At 31.7% G+C, this 21,228-nt stretch overlaps 1 protein-coding gene across 1 annotated transcript in view; it reads left to right on the top strand.

Moving 5' to 3' along the window:
• Positions 1–21,228, top strand: part of MDGA2 (MAM domain containing glycosylphosphatidylinositol anchor 2) — an 852,475-nt gene that overhangs the window by 799,924 nt on the left and 31,323 nt on the right. The window contains exons 11-14 of the mRNA XM_007986604.3: positions 10,830–11,007; positions 15,490–15,510; positions 18,743–18,898; positions 19,364–19,522. Coding sequence (XP_007984795.2) covers positions 10,830–11,007; positions 15,490–15,510; positions 18,743–18,898; positions 19,364–19,522 — 514 coding nt within the window. The remainder of the gene's footprint in view (positions 1–10,829; positions 11,008–15,489; positions 15,511–18,742; positions 18,899–19,363; positions 19,523–21,228) is intronic.

Here is a 21,228-nt window from a genome sequence, read left to right as displayed (position 1 = left end):
TCTTTATAAGTTGGTGATTTCTTCTGGGTAGGTATCTAGAAAAGAGATTTCTGGGTCATATGGTAGTTCGATTTTTAACTTTTTAAGGACGCTTCATACTGTTTTTCACAATGGCTGAACCAGTCTACATACCCATTAATAGTGTAGAAGTTTCCTTTATCTCCAAACCCTTGCCAATACTTCTTATCTCATCTTTTTTATAATAGTTATGCCAACAGATGTAAGATGATATTTCATTTTGGTTTTGATTTCCATTGTTATGATGATTAGTAATATTGAGCACCTTTTCATCTACCTGTTGACCATTTTACTTCTTCTTTAAAGAAATATCTTTTGTCTTTTGCTTATTTTTGCAAGGTCAGATTATTTGTTTTTTTTGCTGTCGATCTGCATGAGTTAATTACATAGTTTGGACATTAAACCTTTATCTGATAATGTGGTTCACACATGATTTTTACAGTTCATTGCTAGCTTTGCATTTTGTTAATTGTTCCCTTTGTTGTACTGAAGCTTTTTAGTTTGATGTAGTCCCAATTGTTTATTTTTTATTTTGCTGCTTATGCCTTTAGTTGACTATCCAAAAAATTCTTGTCAGAGCCAATATCAAGGAGCTCCCACCCCTTTTTCTTCTAGGATTATATAGCTTCAGGTCTTATGCAAAGATCTTTAATCCATTTTGAGTTAATCTGTGTATGCTGTAAGATAAGAGCCAGTTTCATTCTTTTGCATTGGATATTCATTTTCCCACACTATTTACTGAAGAGGCTATTCTCTCTTCATTGGGCCTTCCTGGTGGATTTGTCAAAAATTTGTTGACTGTATATGCTTAAGTTTATTTCTAGTCTCTCTGTTCCATTTGTCTATATGTCTGTTTTTATGCTAGTCCAATATTGTTTTGATTACTATTGCTTTGTGAATACATTTTTATATTATTTTCTTTAAATAAGCTTATTTTAAAAACATTTTTAATAAAATCACTTGTATCTTAAGGATTGATGTTTTCTATGTTTTCTATGGCTCATTTCCCCACAGATGAGGGTATGTTCATCTGACTGTGACCAAAGTGGCTATTATGAGCCAGAATGTCTCATATTAACTTCTACTACATAACACATTTACTTCTGTAAGGTTAGATAGGAAACTTGCAAAAGTTCAAATATCATTTCATTTTTAAGTCTTAACATATTTGTTATGATATTTATTATAAGTATTATAAAGCAAGTCACATCATTTTAAAAAATCCAATAATAAGGAAATGCTTTGGTGATTAAACTATAGTTACTAGAATCCTATATATGTGCTAGATTTAAATAATAATAACCTATTCTTTTAGAAACTAAAATAAAAAATTATTTAATTTATCTAAATTTCACCTTCTTATGTCCTATTCATTAAATTTCAAATCTTTTAAACTCTACCAAATCATGAATATAAACAGTATTAGTCAATATAATTTACTTAATCATGATTATAATTCATTATTAAACGTACTGCTAACTATATAAAACAGGAAATAAATTATATTAATATAACATGATAAATATGCTCTGCAAGTTAAAAACATTAATCATTCCCTAAGGTAAGTGTTAGCAATTACCTTTCAAATATTACAAAGGGGCAAGAATAAGAAAGGCTAACAAGATTCATTTGAACATTATTTATTCCGTATGTTTTCTGAGATACCATATTTACTCTTTTCTCTTCATTTTTATTTTATTTTTTCTAGAATTATATTTATAAACAATAATTCTACACATTTTAATAGAAAGGGTTAAAATATAAAAATATAGAAACAATTTAAAGTTAATTATCTCATTGATTTGCTTGGGATTAAATTAACTAAAAGAACATAGCAATCACTCAATAAGTATTGGCTATGTTTTAAATATTCTCACATATCTCTTTAATATACTTTAAACTGACACATTAGGAACATAAAGTCACATAAAATATGTACTAAATATTAAAGACTATGTAAAATGCCAGTCTTTGTTTTCATCTTCACTTCAATTTTAGCTACTGTGAAAGCATAATAAAGAACTTACTTTTTTCAAAAGTTCTGTTTTATTGTATGTGTCATAGTTTTTTTGGAACTACATATTTAACTTTGTCATAACACTTTTAATATATGTAGGAAGTTTTAGGTTTGATGTTTTTTAAACTTCAATTTCTACTTTTTCTATTACTTCTATTTCTGTGATCACTGAGCAAGAATATTTCCCTTGGTTGTCACTAAAGACCTTGTTCTCTGTGCTTAATGCTTAGTTTTCTTTTAAAAAATCCTTGAAGCATATTTGCAAGGCCTTTCATTTATTTACTGGTGAGCTTTACCAGAGACTCTGCTTGCATAGCCAGTTCACATCTCTTCAGACAGCAGTGGCTCACTAAGATAGGTGAAGGAAGAAAACTTGCTAAACTGCATGAAAGACTGAGACACCCACTGATGCTGTGGACACATTCAGTGCTGTCTTTACCTGAGGGCTGCTGTGTTTGTTTTGTTTTGTAATCAGTAACTGATGCTAAAAAATATATAAATAATACTATAGGGAATTATTTTCAAGATACTCAAAGCTAAATGCAAGTTCAAAGTAGTTTGCTATATAAGTTAAAAACTTTTTGAAAAGGTCAGTTGAGAACTTGACAAATTAACAATTGCATTTTTCTATTCTTGTAATTTTCTTTATTTCCCTCATTACTTAAAATTACAACAGAGAAGGCTAAGGTTTACAGCACAAGAATGGGAAGACTAACCCACACCTACACAAAACAAGAAAGGTGACAAATGAACTTTTAATAGATTGTATAAAGTCCAAGCAAAAACAGTAGCCTTGAAAACCTAGTATTTAAATCTAATAGAGGTGATGGTGGCGGAAGTGAGCAGGAGGTGGCTAAGGGAGAAAAAGCGTTGCGTTCTGAAATGCTTTATGTCAGGAATAAAAATATCAGGAGCAATTCCCAATGAAAATACAGAGTTCCAGGCATGGGAAAGAGGATTATTTTAGTGTAAGTGAGAGAAGAGCAATAGAGTGGGTCCTATATTCCCTGATAAAGAAGGGCAACAGGAGTGGGTGCCTATATTCCCTGAAAAAAGGCATCTACAACCCACCACAGTAGGAAAGAAGGATGCACGCTCACTTCCCGATGTGTAGTTAGGGAAGATAGCAAGACTTGCCTAGAAGATCTGAGATCTGGGTCCCACTTGGGGGAGCACTCAAGTAGCATAGTAGGGTAGACTGAGTCAAATTTTCAAGGAATGGAGCCTGGCTAGTTCTTTGCCTTACTGTATTTCTGGGGAAGCTGTCAGGATTCACCAATTCCATACCCCTTCAAAAGAAAAGATAATGATGTTAGACTCAAAGAACTTGTGATTTGCCTAAGAAAAATGCAGACTGAATAGAACTAGTGTCTAAAGGCCAAGACAGTTCCAAGGACATAAAAAGTAAATGCTATAGATGCTAAACACTAGAACACAATTAGAAAGCCCAGTTGAAATTGACTGAGTTCAAACAAGAAGTATTTGCCCCACTACCACACCAGGATGCTTTCAATTTAGACGTAATTCAATTAAGAAGAATAATACAAGATTCCAAAGACCAAAGGCAGACAAAAACTTACAAATATCTGGATATCTAAAACATACACGGTCACTTCTAAAGGTGTTAATAGCATGAGGAAAGTATGATAAGCAAAATATTTCTATGATGTGAAAAGTGCCTACCTACTCAGAAGAATTCTTGCTGAATGTAAAGAAGTTGATACTCAAATTTGTGGTAATGAAAGAAGAAAAGTTATGTAGTTAGTTGAATAAATGTTTGCTATTATTAGTAGAAAATAAAAATAAGATTCGTTTAATGCCATGTTACTTATTATCTCCTTTCCCCTAAAAGGGGTTATTAAAACACTAGTGCATCTTAAAAATCAGTGTTACATTTTATTTGGGATTATAAAACAAAAATGTCATCTTCATGATTTCTTATTCTGTTGGATAATCATTAGTGTGCATGATTTAGGGTCTGTAATACCTGGATTTTTAACATCAGCTATTATTTTTACTATCAGTGTGGTTGCTAAACATGAACAGAAGTTTCCTATAAAATGGATATATCAATCTGTCTCTTACAGAGTTACATAAAAATAATTGAAATAAACACACATATATGCCTTGTATTCAGTTGTTGCATTTCCCCTTCTATTTTAGTTTTCACTTACCTGGTACTTTTCAGTGGAGCTCATTATAGTGGTTAAAAAGATTTATAGTCCAAGAAAAAAAAAAAAATAGGAAAACATGGCCACTTCTATTCCCTTCACATTTCAGAATCTGTTGCAGCCTTCTGCTTTTAAATTAGCTAATTTTGTTTCTTATAAAATTAAGAGAAAAAATTAACATGATTTTTCCTCCTGAGACCTTTTCAGCAATAGTTTTTTATTTCTCCTCTGTGGTAAAAATAACAAATTACAGTTTTTAATAAAAAGTCTCACTTTAGGGTACTTGGGGGTTTTTAGGCTAACCTCTAAATCATCTGAATGGAATATACCTCCTGGGGATAAAAGAAAAATTCAATGGATTTTTAAATGGATATGAAGAAAATAGTTTAACACTTACTTACATATCATCATGCTTATAAGTATGATCTGGGATTGTCATCTGCAGTATTGTTTAGAACCCATCTTCTTGAGGGTTTTCTGGTATTACTTTCAATCAGTGGAATAATATTGCATCTCCTTTTGTGTATGTGCAAACATTGCATTTAGTTTTCCATTTTCACATTTTGCACAGCTCACTGAGATACAATATGAAGTATTTAATTGCTTATTCTGCCAACTGCTGAAGTATATACTTTCATTACAGCTTAAATTAAAGACTTGGAATCAAAGTTATTGCTTTTTTAATACACATATGAAGTTATGGACACTGGAGTTTGTAATAAGTAAGAACATTAATGTATTTCCCGACTAAAATTACTTGAGTAGAACACTCATTATAATAAGAGGATACCAGCAGTGTCTCCTTTGTGATGTACTACAAATTTTCAGTGGTATTAAACTCTTATTTAAACTTAGTATTAACATCCAGAAAAGTACACCTTGATTAAACTTGTGTCTTTAGGTAACAGTAAAATGTCAAATTATTCTGTATATATTTTTGTGTGTTTAAATTGATTTTATCTATCTTTAAAAATCATAGCACTTTGCCTATTGTTCATATATATATAAATCTAAAATTAAGAGACAGTAAAAGTGTCATCATTTATATTATGTTATAGAATTTGAACCTACTGAACTAATAGAAGCTTCATAATACCTAGTATTAACTATGCATGCTTATCTGAAAGATAAGTACTTTCTGTGGAATTAGGTTTTTTATCCTTCACCACTGTATGTAAATTCAGTGACTGTAGGCAGTTTTCACTGAAATAACTTTGATTTTCTGCACTACTCCTTGGAGGCCAGTTAAATATACATTGTATGCTGGCATTTAATTTCATCATATTTCTATCAAGTTAATGACCAGACATAGTGTACTGTAACTAAATATATAAGGGCTCTGGTAAAAACAATTAAAGGAGCAATATATTCAGGGAAAACGAAGGAGGAAGTGATACCAAAAAGAGTCATTTTGGGTCTAACCACATTCTGAAGCTGCCACTTAAAGAGTTACCTTAACCTCTCTCTGCCTCATTTTTTTCATTCATGAAATAGGGCTAAATGTAGTTACCACCTACTAGGGTTTGTGGGATATATTACATATAATGATAGGTATAAGACAGTTAAAATGGTGGCACATGGTAAAGACTAATAGATATATTTTTTTTCTTAATTTTCTGAGCTGAAAATACAAGTTAAGAAGTTATCAATGTAGAGATATTAGAAGAAGCTACTAATAGTAATGAGGTGGTTTAGCAGGACTAATCTGTGCCTCACCAAATGTAGCCTCTGGATTATTTGTATCCAGATTACTATGTGGGAGAGGGGATGCTTTTCAAAGATCCTATTTCTAGATCTTGTTGAATCATACTTACTGATGGTTGAGACTTACAATTTTGGTTAACTGTGTCATCCAGTGATTCTCATGCATGCGGAAATATGAGAATCACTAATACAGAGTACCAAAAACACCATATACAAAATTCTGGAGAACATCAACATTTAGAACACAGGAAAAGAAAATAAGGAGTAGTCAAAGATGCAGATGTGGGAAGCAATATGAGAGACAGCACTGTCATAGAATTCAAGGGAGAAAGAGTTTTAAGAAAATTCAGAATTCCTTCTCTCTCTTATTCTCTAATTCTCCTTATTAAAACAGAGAAACATTTCAGACCTACACAAAAGAACATAATCATATTTTTTACATCTACCATTAATCTAAAACAACACAACAGAAATCACCCAGCAGAGTTAAAGTCCTTTCTTTACCCCACACAATTGCATCATCTTTTCTTGACACTCTCCTAACCTATTTAAACAGTATCTTCAACTCAGTGTTTATTATTTCTCTGAATGTCTTTATTCTTTAATGCATATATATCTATACATCCTCTTTAAAATACACAGTTTAAAACTAAATTTTATAACATATCCACTTCAAAATTAATTTTAGTTCAATTTTACTTTTGTGAAATTTACCCATGTTGATGTATGTGAAATAGGTTCCTTTTTCATGCTATATTTTATATTCCATTTTCTGAAGAGTCTGCAATTTGATTATCACCTCTTAAACGATTGAGGTATAGATCATTTTCCATTTTCTATGCCATGAATTTACTTGTTTCCAAGTATAAGAATTTACCTGTTCTCATTGTAACATGGCTTTTATTGCCAAATTACTCTCTCAACTTATACCAACTTGCATTTTCATCAAGGATATAACGCAACCTCCGTTTTTCATGGATTTCTTATATTTCTTTGTGTCTTGTGTACAGAGGCACCAGTTGCCCTTCTATTACAGCCTATCTTTTCAAGTCATTTGCATAGCAAACATCTTTTAAATGTAGTACCTTCCTCTGGAACAGAGGTGAGATTTGTTTGATGTCCTGTATAATAAGGATGTCTCCTTTTTGGGCAATGGTTGGACACATTTGGTTACTATCAGTTATAAAGACTAAGGTTTCTTAAACTCAGAGTCCTACAGATGTGACGCACAATCAAGGCATGTGCAGCGTCCTCCTTGGCACATCTGCAGTACTTCTGTGGAACTTCAGAGGTAAGGAGGATCAATGCTAAAATAAAGCTTGGGATATATGCTGAGTCAGTCATTTTATTTGACCAAGTAGTCTCCAGTCTAACAAGGCTAACTTGTTAGCTTATATGTAGGATAAAAATCTCATTTGTTCCCCACCCCAATCCCCTGGTTCTGACAGGAACAAAGATTCTCATTGTTTTACATCTATACAAAGCCCTAATAGTTAATTTTAAAAAAGTTTTTGCCTACCTGATGGTAGAAAGTAATATTGTGGTTTTAATCTCTGTTTCCTTGATTCATTGTGAGGCTGAGGCTCTTGGCTTTAGTTACTTATTTGGGTTTCTTCGTCTATGAATTACTTGTTGTTATTTGGCTGAATTTGCTACTGAATTCTTTTCCTTGTTTATTAAAATCAGTTTTTAATAAAGTCTGGTTAATTGTGTATATTAACATGTGTATACTATCTTCTTCAAACCTCTGGCTTGTATTTTTCCTGTTAATGGTGAATACCGATGAGAACAAATTTTTTAACTTGAAAGTTTATATTTAATTAATTTTAAATTTGATAGACATATTTATCAGTCTTTTTCTTCATGATTCATCCTTCCCTATTCTGTTTAAGAAAGCTATATATTGGCCAGGCATGGTGACTCACGCCTGTAATCCCAGCACTTTGGGAGGCCAAGGTGGGCGATTACTTGAGGTCAAGAGTTTGAGACCAGCCTGGCCAACATGGTGTAACCCTGTCTCTACTAAAAATACAAAAAATTAGCCAGGCATGGTGATGGGTCCCTGTAATTACAGCTACTCAGGAGGCCGAGGCAGGAGAATTGCTTGAATCCTGGAAGCGGAGGTTGCAGTGAGCTGAGATAGCACCATTGCACTCCAGCCTGGGTGACAGGGCGAGACTCTGTCTAAGTAGAAAAACAAGAAAAACAAAAAGGAAAAGGAGAAAAAAGAAATATATTACCTGAGATAACATTTTCTCTGTATTTTTCCTAAATGATTTAAATTTTGTGTTTTAAATTTAATTGTTTAATTATCCTGAGACGGAATTTTATGTATAAGATATAAGGTTCCAAATTCAAGTGTTTTTTTTCCATATGCATAACCAACGGAATAGTTTATTTTTTTCTCTCTACTGTGCAGATACTCTATAGATTTTATATTTGGGCTTTCTGTCCCATTCCATTATTTAATTTGTCATTTGTGTAGGACTGTGCTAGTAGCACACATATTGTATTTTTTTATTTCCAGAAATGTAGCAGTCAAGACTATATAATTAGAACTAACTTAACCTTCAGAAAACAAATATTTATGAACATATAGTATGTGCATATATGTGAACATATGTGCATATTGTGTGATATGTATATGTGTGTGTACATGTGCATATAGTGTGTACGTGTGTATGTGTGTATACAGAGAGAGAGAAAGTACTAGGTAAAAATCCAAGGAAAAATGGCATTCCAAAGTAACAAATAGAATTTCTGCCCAAACTACTTTTGCCCTCAGCTGTTTGCCAACCCAGACAAACTTGAACTTTGATTCTTAATAGTTTGTCACCATTGAGGCAGACAGCAATGAAAACTCAAGACCTTCTGAAAGCAAGGGATCTTCTCCACTCTTAATTTGTGACACCAAAGAGTTTCACATCACAGTAAAAGTAGACCATATTGTTGATGACCTTAGGAGCATGTCAGAAACAACGGTGCATCTATACAGAATATGTCTTTGTCATAGGCCACAGATAACCCCCAATAATAGAATTTTAAGCCATATTATCAGCACCCAATGAAAAATAACTAAGCAAATAACAGGAGAAAAGCCCCATTAAAGAGGATACCATAGATTTCAACTATGAAAAATATCAGACACATATTACAAGGCAATGATGCATACTATATGTATAAATATAGATACATATGTATACTTAAACTATATAGTATACATACATATGTATATAACAAATACAGTTATATATACATATATATCTCTCTCTGTGAATGTAAGGAGAATAAAAAATCTGTCACAATTATATAAGCCAGCAAAATATTAATAGCTTAAAAGTCACAATTTACAATAGCAAACAAACCTGTGGATTACCTGTCATCTAATATAATAAATTATATACATAAATTTAATAAAGAAAGCTTCAAAGTGCTTGTAAAAGACATTCATGTGTATATGCATATGGAAGGGTAGAGCAAGAGAAAAGGAGAGAGAGAGATTCCTACGTAGACAACTCTATAGATCTATTTTGGTTTTGTTTTTCCAATTATTATACACTTCATTGTTACTAAAGTACAATTTTAAATAGATTATGTTGGACATTCTTTCTCACTTGTAATTCTAAAAAAAATTCTAATATATAAGCATTAAAAATAAAGCATCCTTTACCTTTTTGTTGGACCTTCTTTATCAGATTAATCAAGTTCCCTTCCATTCCTAGCTTGTTCATAGTTTTATTATAAATAGGAGTTGATGTTTCCCAAATTTTTCTCCATCTAATAGAAATGTTTTTTCTTCTTTTACCAGTTAACTATATTAACATACTTTCTAATGTTAAGCAATTCTTGCATCCTTGCAAGAGAAACAATACTGGATGTAAAACTTGATGAATTTGGTAACAATACTGTATAATGAATTTGGAAACAATACTGTATGTTAAAACTTTATGAATTTGGTTTGTATACATATGATTTTTCTTTCTTTTACCATCCTTACTTTTTGGTTTAAATTAAATAATATAGCTGGAGAGTTATTGTTTTGTTTTTTTAAAATATCTGCAAGATTTTATAAAAGATTAAAATTGTTTCCTGAACATTTTGATAACTGTGCCGTAAAATTATCTGAGCATTGTGATTTTTTAGTGAGGGAAGCATTGGGAAACTCATTCTTCTTTTAACATACTACAATCACACTTTCATCGTCATTACTCTGACACCATTTATTTCAAGGTGACCATCGCTTCCCTCTTGCCAAATCCCACGGTAAATTCCTAGCCTTCATCTTAACTTCCCAACATTCTTCTTATGGAGATGTCCTCTGATTAACTAGATAAAAGAGTGCCCCTCTCCAGCCTTTCCACTATGACTCTTAATCCCCTTGTGATTTTTTATTTTTCTTTATTGTACATATGACTAATTGAAATTTTATATTATACATTTGTTTATTGTGCCTCCTTTTAATAGACTTGAAAAGTTACGGATTTGTCTTTGTTTTATACTTCTACTGCCCAGAATATATGGGAACTGTTATATATGCAATGCATATGTTTGCTAATGTGATAAAGAGTTGTAAGTATTCAAGAATCTCATATGCCATTAATATGTTAAGCAAGGAGTAGCTAAACTTAGATCTCTCCCGACTTCCAGATCAGAGACACTTTGGAATTTTCTCTTACTAAACATTAGTTGATAAATTAAATCTATTAAAAACCTTTGATCATTTGGCAATTACCTGCAAACATATGCATGCAAACATCTCAAAATTTGTTTCTCATTATGGAAACTTGAACTTTAATGATATGTGTTCATTAATATAATGTACATTTTAATTTAATAAAATTTCAGAATGTGCTTTCAATTTTCTTAGTACCTCTGAAGAACATACTGGGAACATTATTCTACTATTGTTTTGATTTCAGGCTGGGCAGCAGCGTTGGTGGGAGCAGGAGATTAAAATAAATGGGAATATTCAAAAGGGAGAATTAATTACATATAACTTGACAGAGCTAATTAAACCAGAAGCTTATGAAGTCCGACTGACTCCTCTCACCAAATTTGGTGAAGGAGATTCAACAATTCGTGTGATCAAATACAGTGGTAAGTAGCCTTTTATTTAAAATTATTTATATATCAAACTGTATGGAAAATTTTGGTTGCTGCTCTCTACCAAATGTAGACACAAAGTAAAACTTAGCGCATAGACTTTCTGGATCGTTAGCCAGTTAACTAAACAAACAAAAACCAAAACCTTAATCACCACAAATGTGACATTTGATTACAAATATAGAGACATAGAATAATTTAATTGTGAACCTATGTGATATAAGCAATGTTTCTTTATTTTTGATCCCACAAGTTATAGTACAATATTTGTCTGCATTTTATCTTTTCCTATTATTAATGGCTTTAAAACTTATTAAGAAGTATAAAAGGATCAAAATGTCATTTTCTGGTTTTTAAATAAAATGAATAGATTTCAGTTTTAGAGCAGTTTAAGGTGTACAGAAAATGGGCAGGAAGTTTAGAGAGCCCTGTTTCCCTGACACAGTATCCCCATTATTAACATCTTACATTATTATAGTACACTGGTAAAAACTGATTAACAAATACTGAGACATTATTATTAAAATCAGTATTTTACATTACAGTTATTTGTGTTGTACAGTTATATGGATTTTGACAAGTGTATATAATTTCTCCACCATTACAGTATCACACAGAATAGTTTTACTGCCTGAAAAATCCCCATGCTCTACCCATTTCTCTCTCCTTTCTCCAGTTCAGACAACCAGTGATATGTTTACTCTGTCTATAGTTTCTCCTTTTTGGGAATGTTGTAAATTTGGAATCATACAGCATGTAATGCTTTTTAGACTGCCTTATTTCACTTAGAAATACATAAGGTTTCTGTATGACTTTTTGGGCTTTCATAGCACATTTCTTTTTATCACTGAATAATCTCCATTGCATAAATGTACTACAGTTTATTTGTATACATATCAAAGGACATCTTAGTTGCTGGATTTTGGTCTTGGTTGTTGGTGGCCATTCATTTTTCGTATTGCTAATGTTAAAAAATGCTAAATGTTTGTGTGTGTGTTAGTCATAGTTTTCTTTTTATTAACTATATGCATAAAATATTTCTTCACTACTTAAATGTCCTATTTGGAGAAAAAGAGAAATTAGTGCAGAACTTCGAAAAAGTTAAAAGTAGATCTAAAACTTTTGTCTAGAATTAATACCTCAAAGAGAAACAACGGCAATTAGATATATATGTTTTTCTTTTTTTTTTTTTTGAGACGGGGTTTTGCTTTTGTTGCCCAGATGGGAGTGCAATAGCACGATCTCGGCTCACCGCAACCTCTGCCTCCTGGGTTCAAGCAATTATCCTGCCTCCGCCTCCCGAGTAGCTGGGATTACAGGCATGTGCCACCATGCTCTCCTAATTTTGTATTTTTAGTAGAGACGGGGTTTTTCCACGCTGGTCAGGCTGGTCTGGAACTCCCAACCTCAGGCGATCCACCAGCCTGGGCCTCCCAAAGTGCTGGATTACAGGCATGAGCCACCGCGCTCAGCCTAGATATGTTATTTTACTGTATACTAAAGAGAGAAATATTTTAAAAATTGAAATTTGTGTGCATTTTAGAATTTTAATATTCAGTGTTAGTTGTAGGATTTTCAATGTATTTCAGGTTTGAATGAATGATTAAACAGTTGTATTTATTGTATTGTTTCAGTAGAATATTATTATTATTATATATATTTTCTTGAGATGGAATCTCACTCTGTCTCCCAGGCTGGAGTGCGGTGGTGTGATCTCGGCTCACTGCAACCTCCGCCTCTTGAGTTCAAGTGAATCTCCTGCTTCAGCCTCCCCAGTAGCTGGGATTACAGGCACCTGCCACCACGCCCAGCTAATGTTTGTATTTTTAGTAGAGAGGGGGTTTCTCCATGGGCAGCCTGGCCTCAAACTTCTGACCTCAAGTGATCCACCTGCCTCGGCCTCCCAAAGTATTAGGATTACAGGCATGAGCCACAGCACCCGGCAGGAACATGTTTCTTTTTATCATTGATTATCAGAGCTTGACTTAAAAAGATAATAGAATGCTTTGTTTGCAGCTGAAGTTCTCCATTGTGTTTACCCTTAAGTATACGTTTCCTGCTTAAGGGGGAAGTAGTGCATACTGTCAAATGTGAAAAATGAAGTAAAACTATTAAAAACTCATTAAAGTTGTTTGTACTTACAATTTTTACCAAAAAAATAAGATGTATAATGTAGAATGCATTAATATCAATATTTTTAAAAGACGAAGATATTAGGACCCAGAAAGTTTCAGTGTCCTGCAAAGTTAAATGACTGTGAAATGACAAACCTGACTAGAATTAGGGTTCACCACTCCATTAGAGAAGATCTTGACTTCTTCGCTAAAGTTAATTGATCATTATGACTTTCCTTAAGAGATTTTAAAAAGTTAATTAGCTCAGTAGTTGTTATTGAAAACTCTGAGGCAACACAAACTAAAATGAAAAATAGATGTCGAAAATAGATATTACTTTTAATAAGTTTTCAAAATTGTTTTTACATACTTAGGCACACATGTTAAAATCTCCAACATTGTTATTAAAATTATTTTTATGTAATACAGTTTGGGCAATGTATACTTTAATGGTTTAGAGGCAACGTACTAGTCTGTTTGGGCTGCCATAACAAAATATCATAGTGCGAGGCTTAAACAACACAGATTTATTTCTCACACTTTTAGAGACTGAGAAGTCCAACATCAAAGCACTGGCATAGTTAGCTTCTGGTGAGAGCTCTCTTCCTAATTTATAGATGGTCACCTTTTCACCGTGTTTTCTTCACATGTCAGAGAGAGCTCTCTGGTGTCTCCTCCTCCTCTTATAAGGACACCAATCCAATTGGATGAGGGCCAAGATTAATTTAATCTTAATTACCTCCCTAAAGGCTTTATCTCCAAATACAATCACATTGGGGATTAAGCATTGACATATGAATTTTTGTGGGGACACAATAGTCTATAATATGCATTTATAAAAAATTATACATGCAAGTTCAAATGAAAAAAGAAAAAAATGGACTCGCTGCAATATTTAGAAGTTAGATTTGCAAATTTTCACAAAGTTAACTGCATTTTGTATAGTGAATTTGGTGACTAAAATGTTGGAGGAGAAGTCTCAATTAAAATTCAATCTGGTAAGAGCTTTACATGTACATACGACATACTTAGAACTAAATTATAATTCAAGGATGCTTACATCTTTGAAAGATAGCACACAATTTTTTAAACATTTCATATTAACTGTGAAATAATTTTAATTTTTATTAATTTTAAAATTAAAATACATTGATATCTTGCCATAAAATTCAATTGTTATTTTTAGTTCACTTTCAGCTCCTTTTCTGTGTTATTCTTTTCATAGTTTGCAATGTGGAATGTAGAATCAAAAACAACTACAGTAATGGGAATTGTCTTCTGTATGTAGGAATAGTGAAAATCATTGAAAAACTTACTCTGTTAAAATTTATCATTTGTATGCTTATGTTACAATTATATATGAATATTTTTGCCCATCAGACTTTATTAGTATTGCACAAATTTAATAAAGGTGGTTAATGACAACCACTAAGAAAATGACAAGTTCTTCTGCACTATAGATTAACTGCCCATCGTAATCCTGGGAAACTAAATTCTGCCCACTGTAATCTTGGGGAATTACATCAATGCTCTCTTTCATCCAGATTGGAATATTTTCTCAGAGTGATACGTGGTTAATTGATACATACAGATACTTTGGCCCTTAGATGAGAGATATTTTTGTTGATGTGTTAGTAATATTTAAAGTATTTGTTTCTCTTTGGGTGGAAATTCATTGGCACTTGTATTGCAAATATAATTAGTTTTCTAGGAAAAACAATTCTTTTGGTACCCCAGAACACAAAATTTGTTGCTCATCATTTTAAAACTCTGTGTGCATGCACTCCTGTGTATGTATGTGTATATTTTAATGTGATTAGACAAAAAGGCATTGATGTAGCTATTCATTTTAGTACACATATTACAACATATCAGGATTGCTTTATTTTCATATGTGCCTTTAACTTTCTGCTTTATTCTCAGTAGAAGTAGAAATCAGCAAAAAACAAAAGTGGAAATTCTGCTAGATAATTGTTTTCATTGTTAAATCATCTAGATTATAGATTGGCCTAGTGTCAGCCTCAGTTTTGATATCTGAATATTTTTGTTTAGTATTAGTTCAGATATTTAAGAGGTCAGAAACTCTATACCTTGAAAAAGGAACATTTCCTGTACTGGTTAGCATTGGTCTTTTTGGTAATTTGAGGCTGTTATTGCTGAGCTCCAAAGCAGATTCTATTCAATCCTCTAAAACAAAATGGATTGCAGATGTAAATCTCAATGGCCACAGTGGGAAAGATCATTAAGTTTTGGTAAGGAACTCTGAGACACTGATTAGACTTTTATTTATAAAAGACATTCGAGCCATGCTAACATTGTTTTTTTTTTGTTTGTTTGTTTGTTTCTTTTGCTTTTCTTGTAGCTCCTGTAAATCCTCATTTGAGTAAGTATATTTTAACTTACAAAATGGCACTATATTTAATACATACAAAAATAGAACGTTTATAAATATACAAAGATTGTTTAGTAACTTAGTTGGTTTAAAACACAATGGTTCAGAATCAGTAAAATTGGCATTAAATGTAGATTTTAAATTTCAAAAGATAGGGGTATAAAGACAAATTTTTTAATACTGATAATTGAGGTTTATAGATTTTCCTAAATATTGAAATATGGAGCCATTTACCAACCTGCTTAATACTTGCTATTTCTGCAGCTGTGGGATTATTTTTTTCTTTTGTGGGATTGCATATCATTTTTATTGTTGTTACACGTTTCTTTGATTTTCCTTCTTTGAATTTCTATATTCCACTTATAAAAGAGTATGGTTACTTAGAAAGTTGGTGTTTGATGGGTTTAATTGAGACTTTCTTTTATAGAACACTAGCTTACACCCCAATGTATTTGGTTTAATTTAGGTTATGAATTCTGTAAAATTGTTAAATTTGGGGACTTCTGGAAAGTTATTTTTATTTTGTTTTATATTAAACCTTATAAGATGATATGTATCTACCTGAAAAATATTCCCATATATTAAAACATCTTTCCCTGGAAAATAATTTTAAATCAACAGAGGATTTACTATGAAGACATATTCTAAAATCCGAGCTATTTATTTGTAATTTAAGGTTAGATTTTTTACAAATTTAAGGACTAAAGAGCATCGCGTCGTCTCTGGGTGTAAAAGGACCGCTGGGTATCAGGCTTCTTATTCCTGAGTTTTTCTTTTTACTTTTTCATCATATTAGGAAGGATTCAGGGAAAATTCTGCAGACCAAATAAAGCAAAATTTTGAAGACCACGTAATGGAGAATATTTAAAATATCTTTAGTTATTTCTATGTAGCCCCAGAAACTCTGCCAAAATCATGCTGAAATTAGAAAACCAGTGGAAAATTCAAGATCCACTCAATTCTCAGTTCTACATCTTTGTGAAAATCCTGGACTTTATTACTTTCCTACTTATAAACTCTTTTCGTATTTTATATTACATTGGCTTTTGAAAAGTTTGTACAACTCATTGCATTATCATTATCTATCAGATATTCTTTATTCAAATAAACTTTTTAAATGATTAAATGTATTTGCACATATTTATAATTGTCTCTTTTTAAAGTGACAGGACAATCATAAAATTCTTGGGTTTTAACTAGTGAGTTTCATTTTCATTTTACCGGCCAACTTTTTATGAATTTTCTTCAGTAATAGGTTTATTTATTGTAAAGATATATGTCCTTAGAAGGAATCAAGAGCTATTGATGTTGCTTAAGTATCTTTATTTGATTTGAATTATTACACTAGTTATAATATTATAAACAACTTACACCATATAAAATAATCTAAACTATGAAAATTTTTAGGCACAACTGACATTTTTTGTAGTTTTCATAATCTGCATTATTGCTTAATTTTACTATGAAAGATTTAAATATTTAAGTCTCAAAAAGTATTGTATGTTTTTTTGACAAGATATTTTCTCTTTTTAACCAAGTTCAAATTACAAAAAAAAATGGTTCAACAGTGTTATAAAAATTCTTTAGACATAATTTTAATAACATATAAAAAGGAAGACTTGGCAGTAGATATATAAACTGAAATCCTTAATCTTTACATTTATTCTGTAACTCTTTTTTGTGCATATGTAATATGTAATTAAATAACTGAAAACATTCAAAATCAAACGTTGCCTTTATAGAATTCAAAACTCCAGAGTAGCAACTAATGGAATTTCATGTCATAACTAAAATATCGTTAAAGAAATACATGCATGTATATAAATGCATACACTGCTACACTGCTGTTCCCAACATTATTCTTCCAACTGATAGCATCAAAAGGTTATGTCTTGTTTGGTACAAGGTCTGTGACATAAATATGTGTCTAATAAATATTTTATGTATAATATTATTTATTCAGAAATTTATTGATTTATTTATTTATACTCCCTTAAATATGTATATTTCCTGTAACCTTACTACCCAGAATATAGAATATAAATAAATACGAAGAGATAAAGCAAGTATTTAGTCTAAAAAACAAAAACAAAACATAAACTTATTCCCTAAATTTAAAGGGAAAGCCTTCTGTTTTATTTTTATTTGTAAGTACCAATAATTTTCAATTAATTGGCACACGATCTCAACCAGTGCTCCATTTCCAAGGATATCTGATAAATCTAACCCCTTGTAGGTAGGTTGGAGAGAGACTAAAATGGAAGTATCTGTTCTTTAAGTGTTTATATCTCTATGAATTCCAGGGAATTTGGATTCCATTTGACTTTATCATTTAATAGCTGACCTTTGCCAGCGTTTTCTCCTCTGTGAAGCCTTATGAGTAAGGATTATTGTGATTTCATAGAGTTGTTATGAGGCTGAGTGAAATAATATACATTACGTTTATTTTTTCTCAAGGATACACACTCTTTAATAATGTATCTAGTGGACCTTATCAACTTCTTTACTTACACCTGTTTTTTCAAGCAGTAAGAAAACCTTTGATACCTGGAAACATTACTACCACCCACATTTCAGGGATAACTGAAAAAGTCTTTCTCTGAACTTGTGTTGGCCCTGAACTCAACATACGTTAGGCATCCAAGAAATCACACTCCTTCTTCAAAGTCTTTAAAAGCTCTTTTAATTACTTCATTTCCATACTGAATTTCAAGTATCTGGGAAACCCACATTCAGATAAAGTAGGAAGGATAAATACTTTTCAAAATAATTTGCTATTAGCTTGCCCTAAACACACTTCCATTTATGAAAATGGATATTTGAAAGCATCTCCAGACATGCATGAAAAATTATAAACTTAAAGTATACCTATTTAAAACCACCCTCAGGTAAATTAATAAAGGTAATTTTCCAATTGACAGTTTTGTTTTGGTTGGTTCTATACTGACAAAATGAAAGTTGGGAAAATTCTTCAGCAATAATTCAAGCATAAATTGTATTCTTTAATTTGAGTTATCTGGATATTTTAGAGAAAAATTGTTTGGGTCTTAATTATTCAATGAGATATTAAATATCGGTTTTATGTTTAGTTGTAATCTTATTCACTATTATGGCTCTCATGCCATTATCACAATCTTGCATTATTATTGCTATGTAATATTTTATTTTTTTCTTATGAAAATATTGCAGTATGTGTATTAATTTAATTAAAATTTATCAACAGGAGAATTTCATTGTGGATTTGAAGATGGTAATATTTGTTTGTTCACTCAAGATGATACAGATAATTTTGACTGGACAAAACAAAGTACTGCAACAAGAAATACAAAATATACTCCTAATACAGGACCTAATGCCGACCGTAGTGGCTCCAAAGAAGGTATGAGGGTATGACCTGTTGTGTTCATAGCAATTAGAGACTTTTAAAAATTGCTATAAATATGAAATACTAATATTTAGCCATATACTTGAAGATTATGGAATAAAATATTAAATTTTCCATGCATTATCAATTTAGATATTTATAAAACTTTGTAGATATTAATTTTTTCTCAGAACTCACTGATAGGTATAGTAGAGAGAAGAGGAATTTTTTGATAATTCAAGTCTAAATTTCTAATTTGTCCTCAACTTTTTATACATTTTATCTTTAATTTGGTAGATCATTTACTCTTTGTATTAAAGCCACTATTAGTTACATATACACATACAGATTTTATAAATGAGATGCAAATCTTCCTATCCATCTTTATTTTGTATGAAAACTATACGACTTCTCAGTGATTTGAAATTTCATTATGCCTAAGAATAATGTGTTTAAACAGTTTATTTTGTCTGTTTTAAGGTTTTTATATGTACATTGAGACATCACGACCCAGATTGGAAGGCGAAAAGGCTCGACTTCTCAGCCCTGTTTTCAGCATAGCTCCCAAAAACCCTTATGGACCCACAAACACTGCATATTGTTTCAGCTTCTTTTATCACATGTATGGACAACATATAGGTGAGATAGCAATAATTACTGATTCTTATAAAATTAATGATAACTAAGAAGAAAAAAGTTCATAAACACACAGCATTAAAACGATTTTTGGTCAAAGAATGCTACAATTTACTTTTTAAATGATTTATCTGCAAATTGCAAAATAAGATATTAAGAAGTTTTTCCCATCATCTAATTTAGATTAGAATTTTACATTTTAGAGCATCACCTACCTCCTTTTGGAATTCTAAATCAGGTAGACGATCAATTAGTTAAATTCTTTACCAGATCTCATAGAATTGACACAGCATAATTTAGGCTGCTTCTTTCCAAAGAAACTTGCTTCGATAGTGATTGAATGCATATTAATCATGATGAAAAGTAACATTATCATGTTGCCATATTGACAGTTATTTTTAGCACCATCCACCTATTTGAAATATTGGTGTGATTTTTTTCATGTTTTTAAAGTATGCCAAACACACACCTAGAATGTTCTAGGTCCTGCACAGCATACAAAGATAAAGACACATTTCCTTCCTTTAGAGACCTTGTACAGTAATAGAGGATAAGATTAGATGCACAACTGTGCCAGATAGAGCATGACATTACACTGAGAGTAGACCTAGTAAACTCTGCAGGGAAAAAGATCATGCAGGTCTACCATTCTTTATCTGCAATTCTAAAATCCTGAGAATTGAATATCAATTTTTAAAATTTAATTATTTGACATTACATGTTAGCCTGATATATAAGCTGAACTGATATGAACCTATTTATATTCTCTATCCAAATGAATGTGAACATTTATACCATTTGCAGCAAAAATGTTACTCTTCTTAATAATAGGATTCTACTCCACATCATTCCAGGACATATCACATATTATAAATGATATCATCTCTCACCTTTCTAGCATACGACAAAATTCTGAATAATGAAGCATAGAGCTTGAACCAGGGATTGTGGATCTATATCTAGTTAAGGAATGAGTCAGTGCATCAATACAAACGAGAGCATTTCTCTGGGTATGCAAAAGGGGTATGTTTTCAATAAGCAGAGATTAGCACAGGGAAGGTTAAGGCACTGGTAATAAGGAAGTAAAATTTGAGAACTTAGGATTACATTAGTGTCTTTATATAAATTAATAAAATAATAGTATAAATATATATGATATAAACTAATACAATTGGACACATAATATATATCAGCCACCATATTATTTAAGCTAAGTAATACTCTCGATTAAGTCTGTAAAAGTGAACGTCACTGTCCATCTTTTACCGTGGAGAAAACTGAACCTCAAGAAGTTTGTGTGAACTTCCAAGTAAATGGTTGTGCTGGGATTCAAGCTCATACCCAACAGTATTAACTAGTATTCTTCACAGTATACTGACAAGCCTAAACGGATAGCACTCGAGTTTTTCTTGTTTTGTTTTATAATTTATTTTCATTTTTATTTATGAGACAGGCTCTTGCTATGTTGCCCAGGCTGGTCTCAAGCAATCTTCCTACCTCCGCATCTCAGAATGCTGGGATTACAGGCATGAGTCATTGTGCCCAGCCAGAAAGCTCTTGAGAAGTTAAACTACTATAAACTTGAAGTCAGGAGACCTGGGCAGGAACTTGGCTGTAGCATTTAATCACTATAATACTTTAGAGAAATCACTTAAAATGTCTGAACGTTAGTTTCCCTTATCTGTAAAATGAGAATAATAACTCTTATT

The sequence above is a fragment of the Chlorocebus sabaeus genome, chromosome 24 (assembly GCF_047675955.1).
Source record: "Chlorocebus sabaeus isolate Y175 chromosome 24, mChlSab1.0.hap1, whole genome shotgun sequence".
Classification (NCBI taxonomy): domain Eukaryota; kingdom Metazoa; phylum Chordata; class Mammalia; order Primates; family Cercopithecidae; genus Chlorocebus; species Chlorocebus sabaeus.
This window is presented reverse-complemented; position numbering and strand designations above follow the sequence as displayed.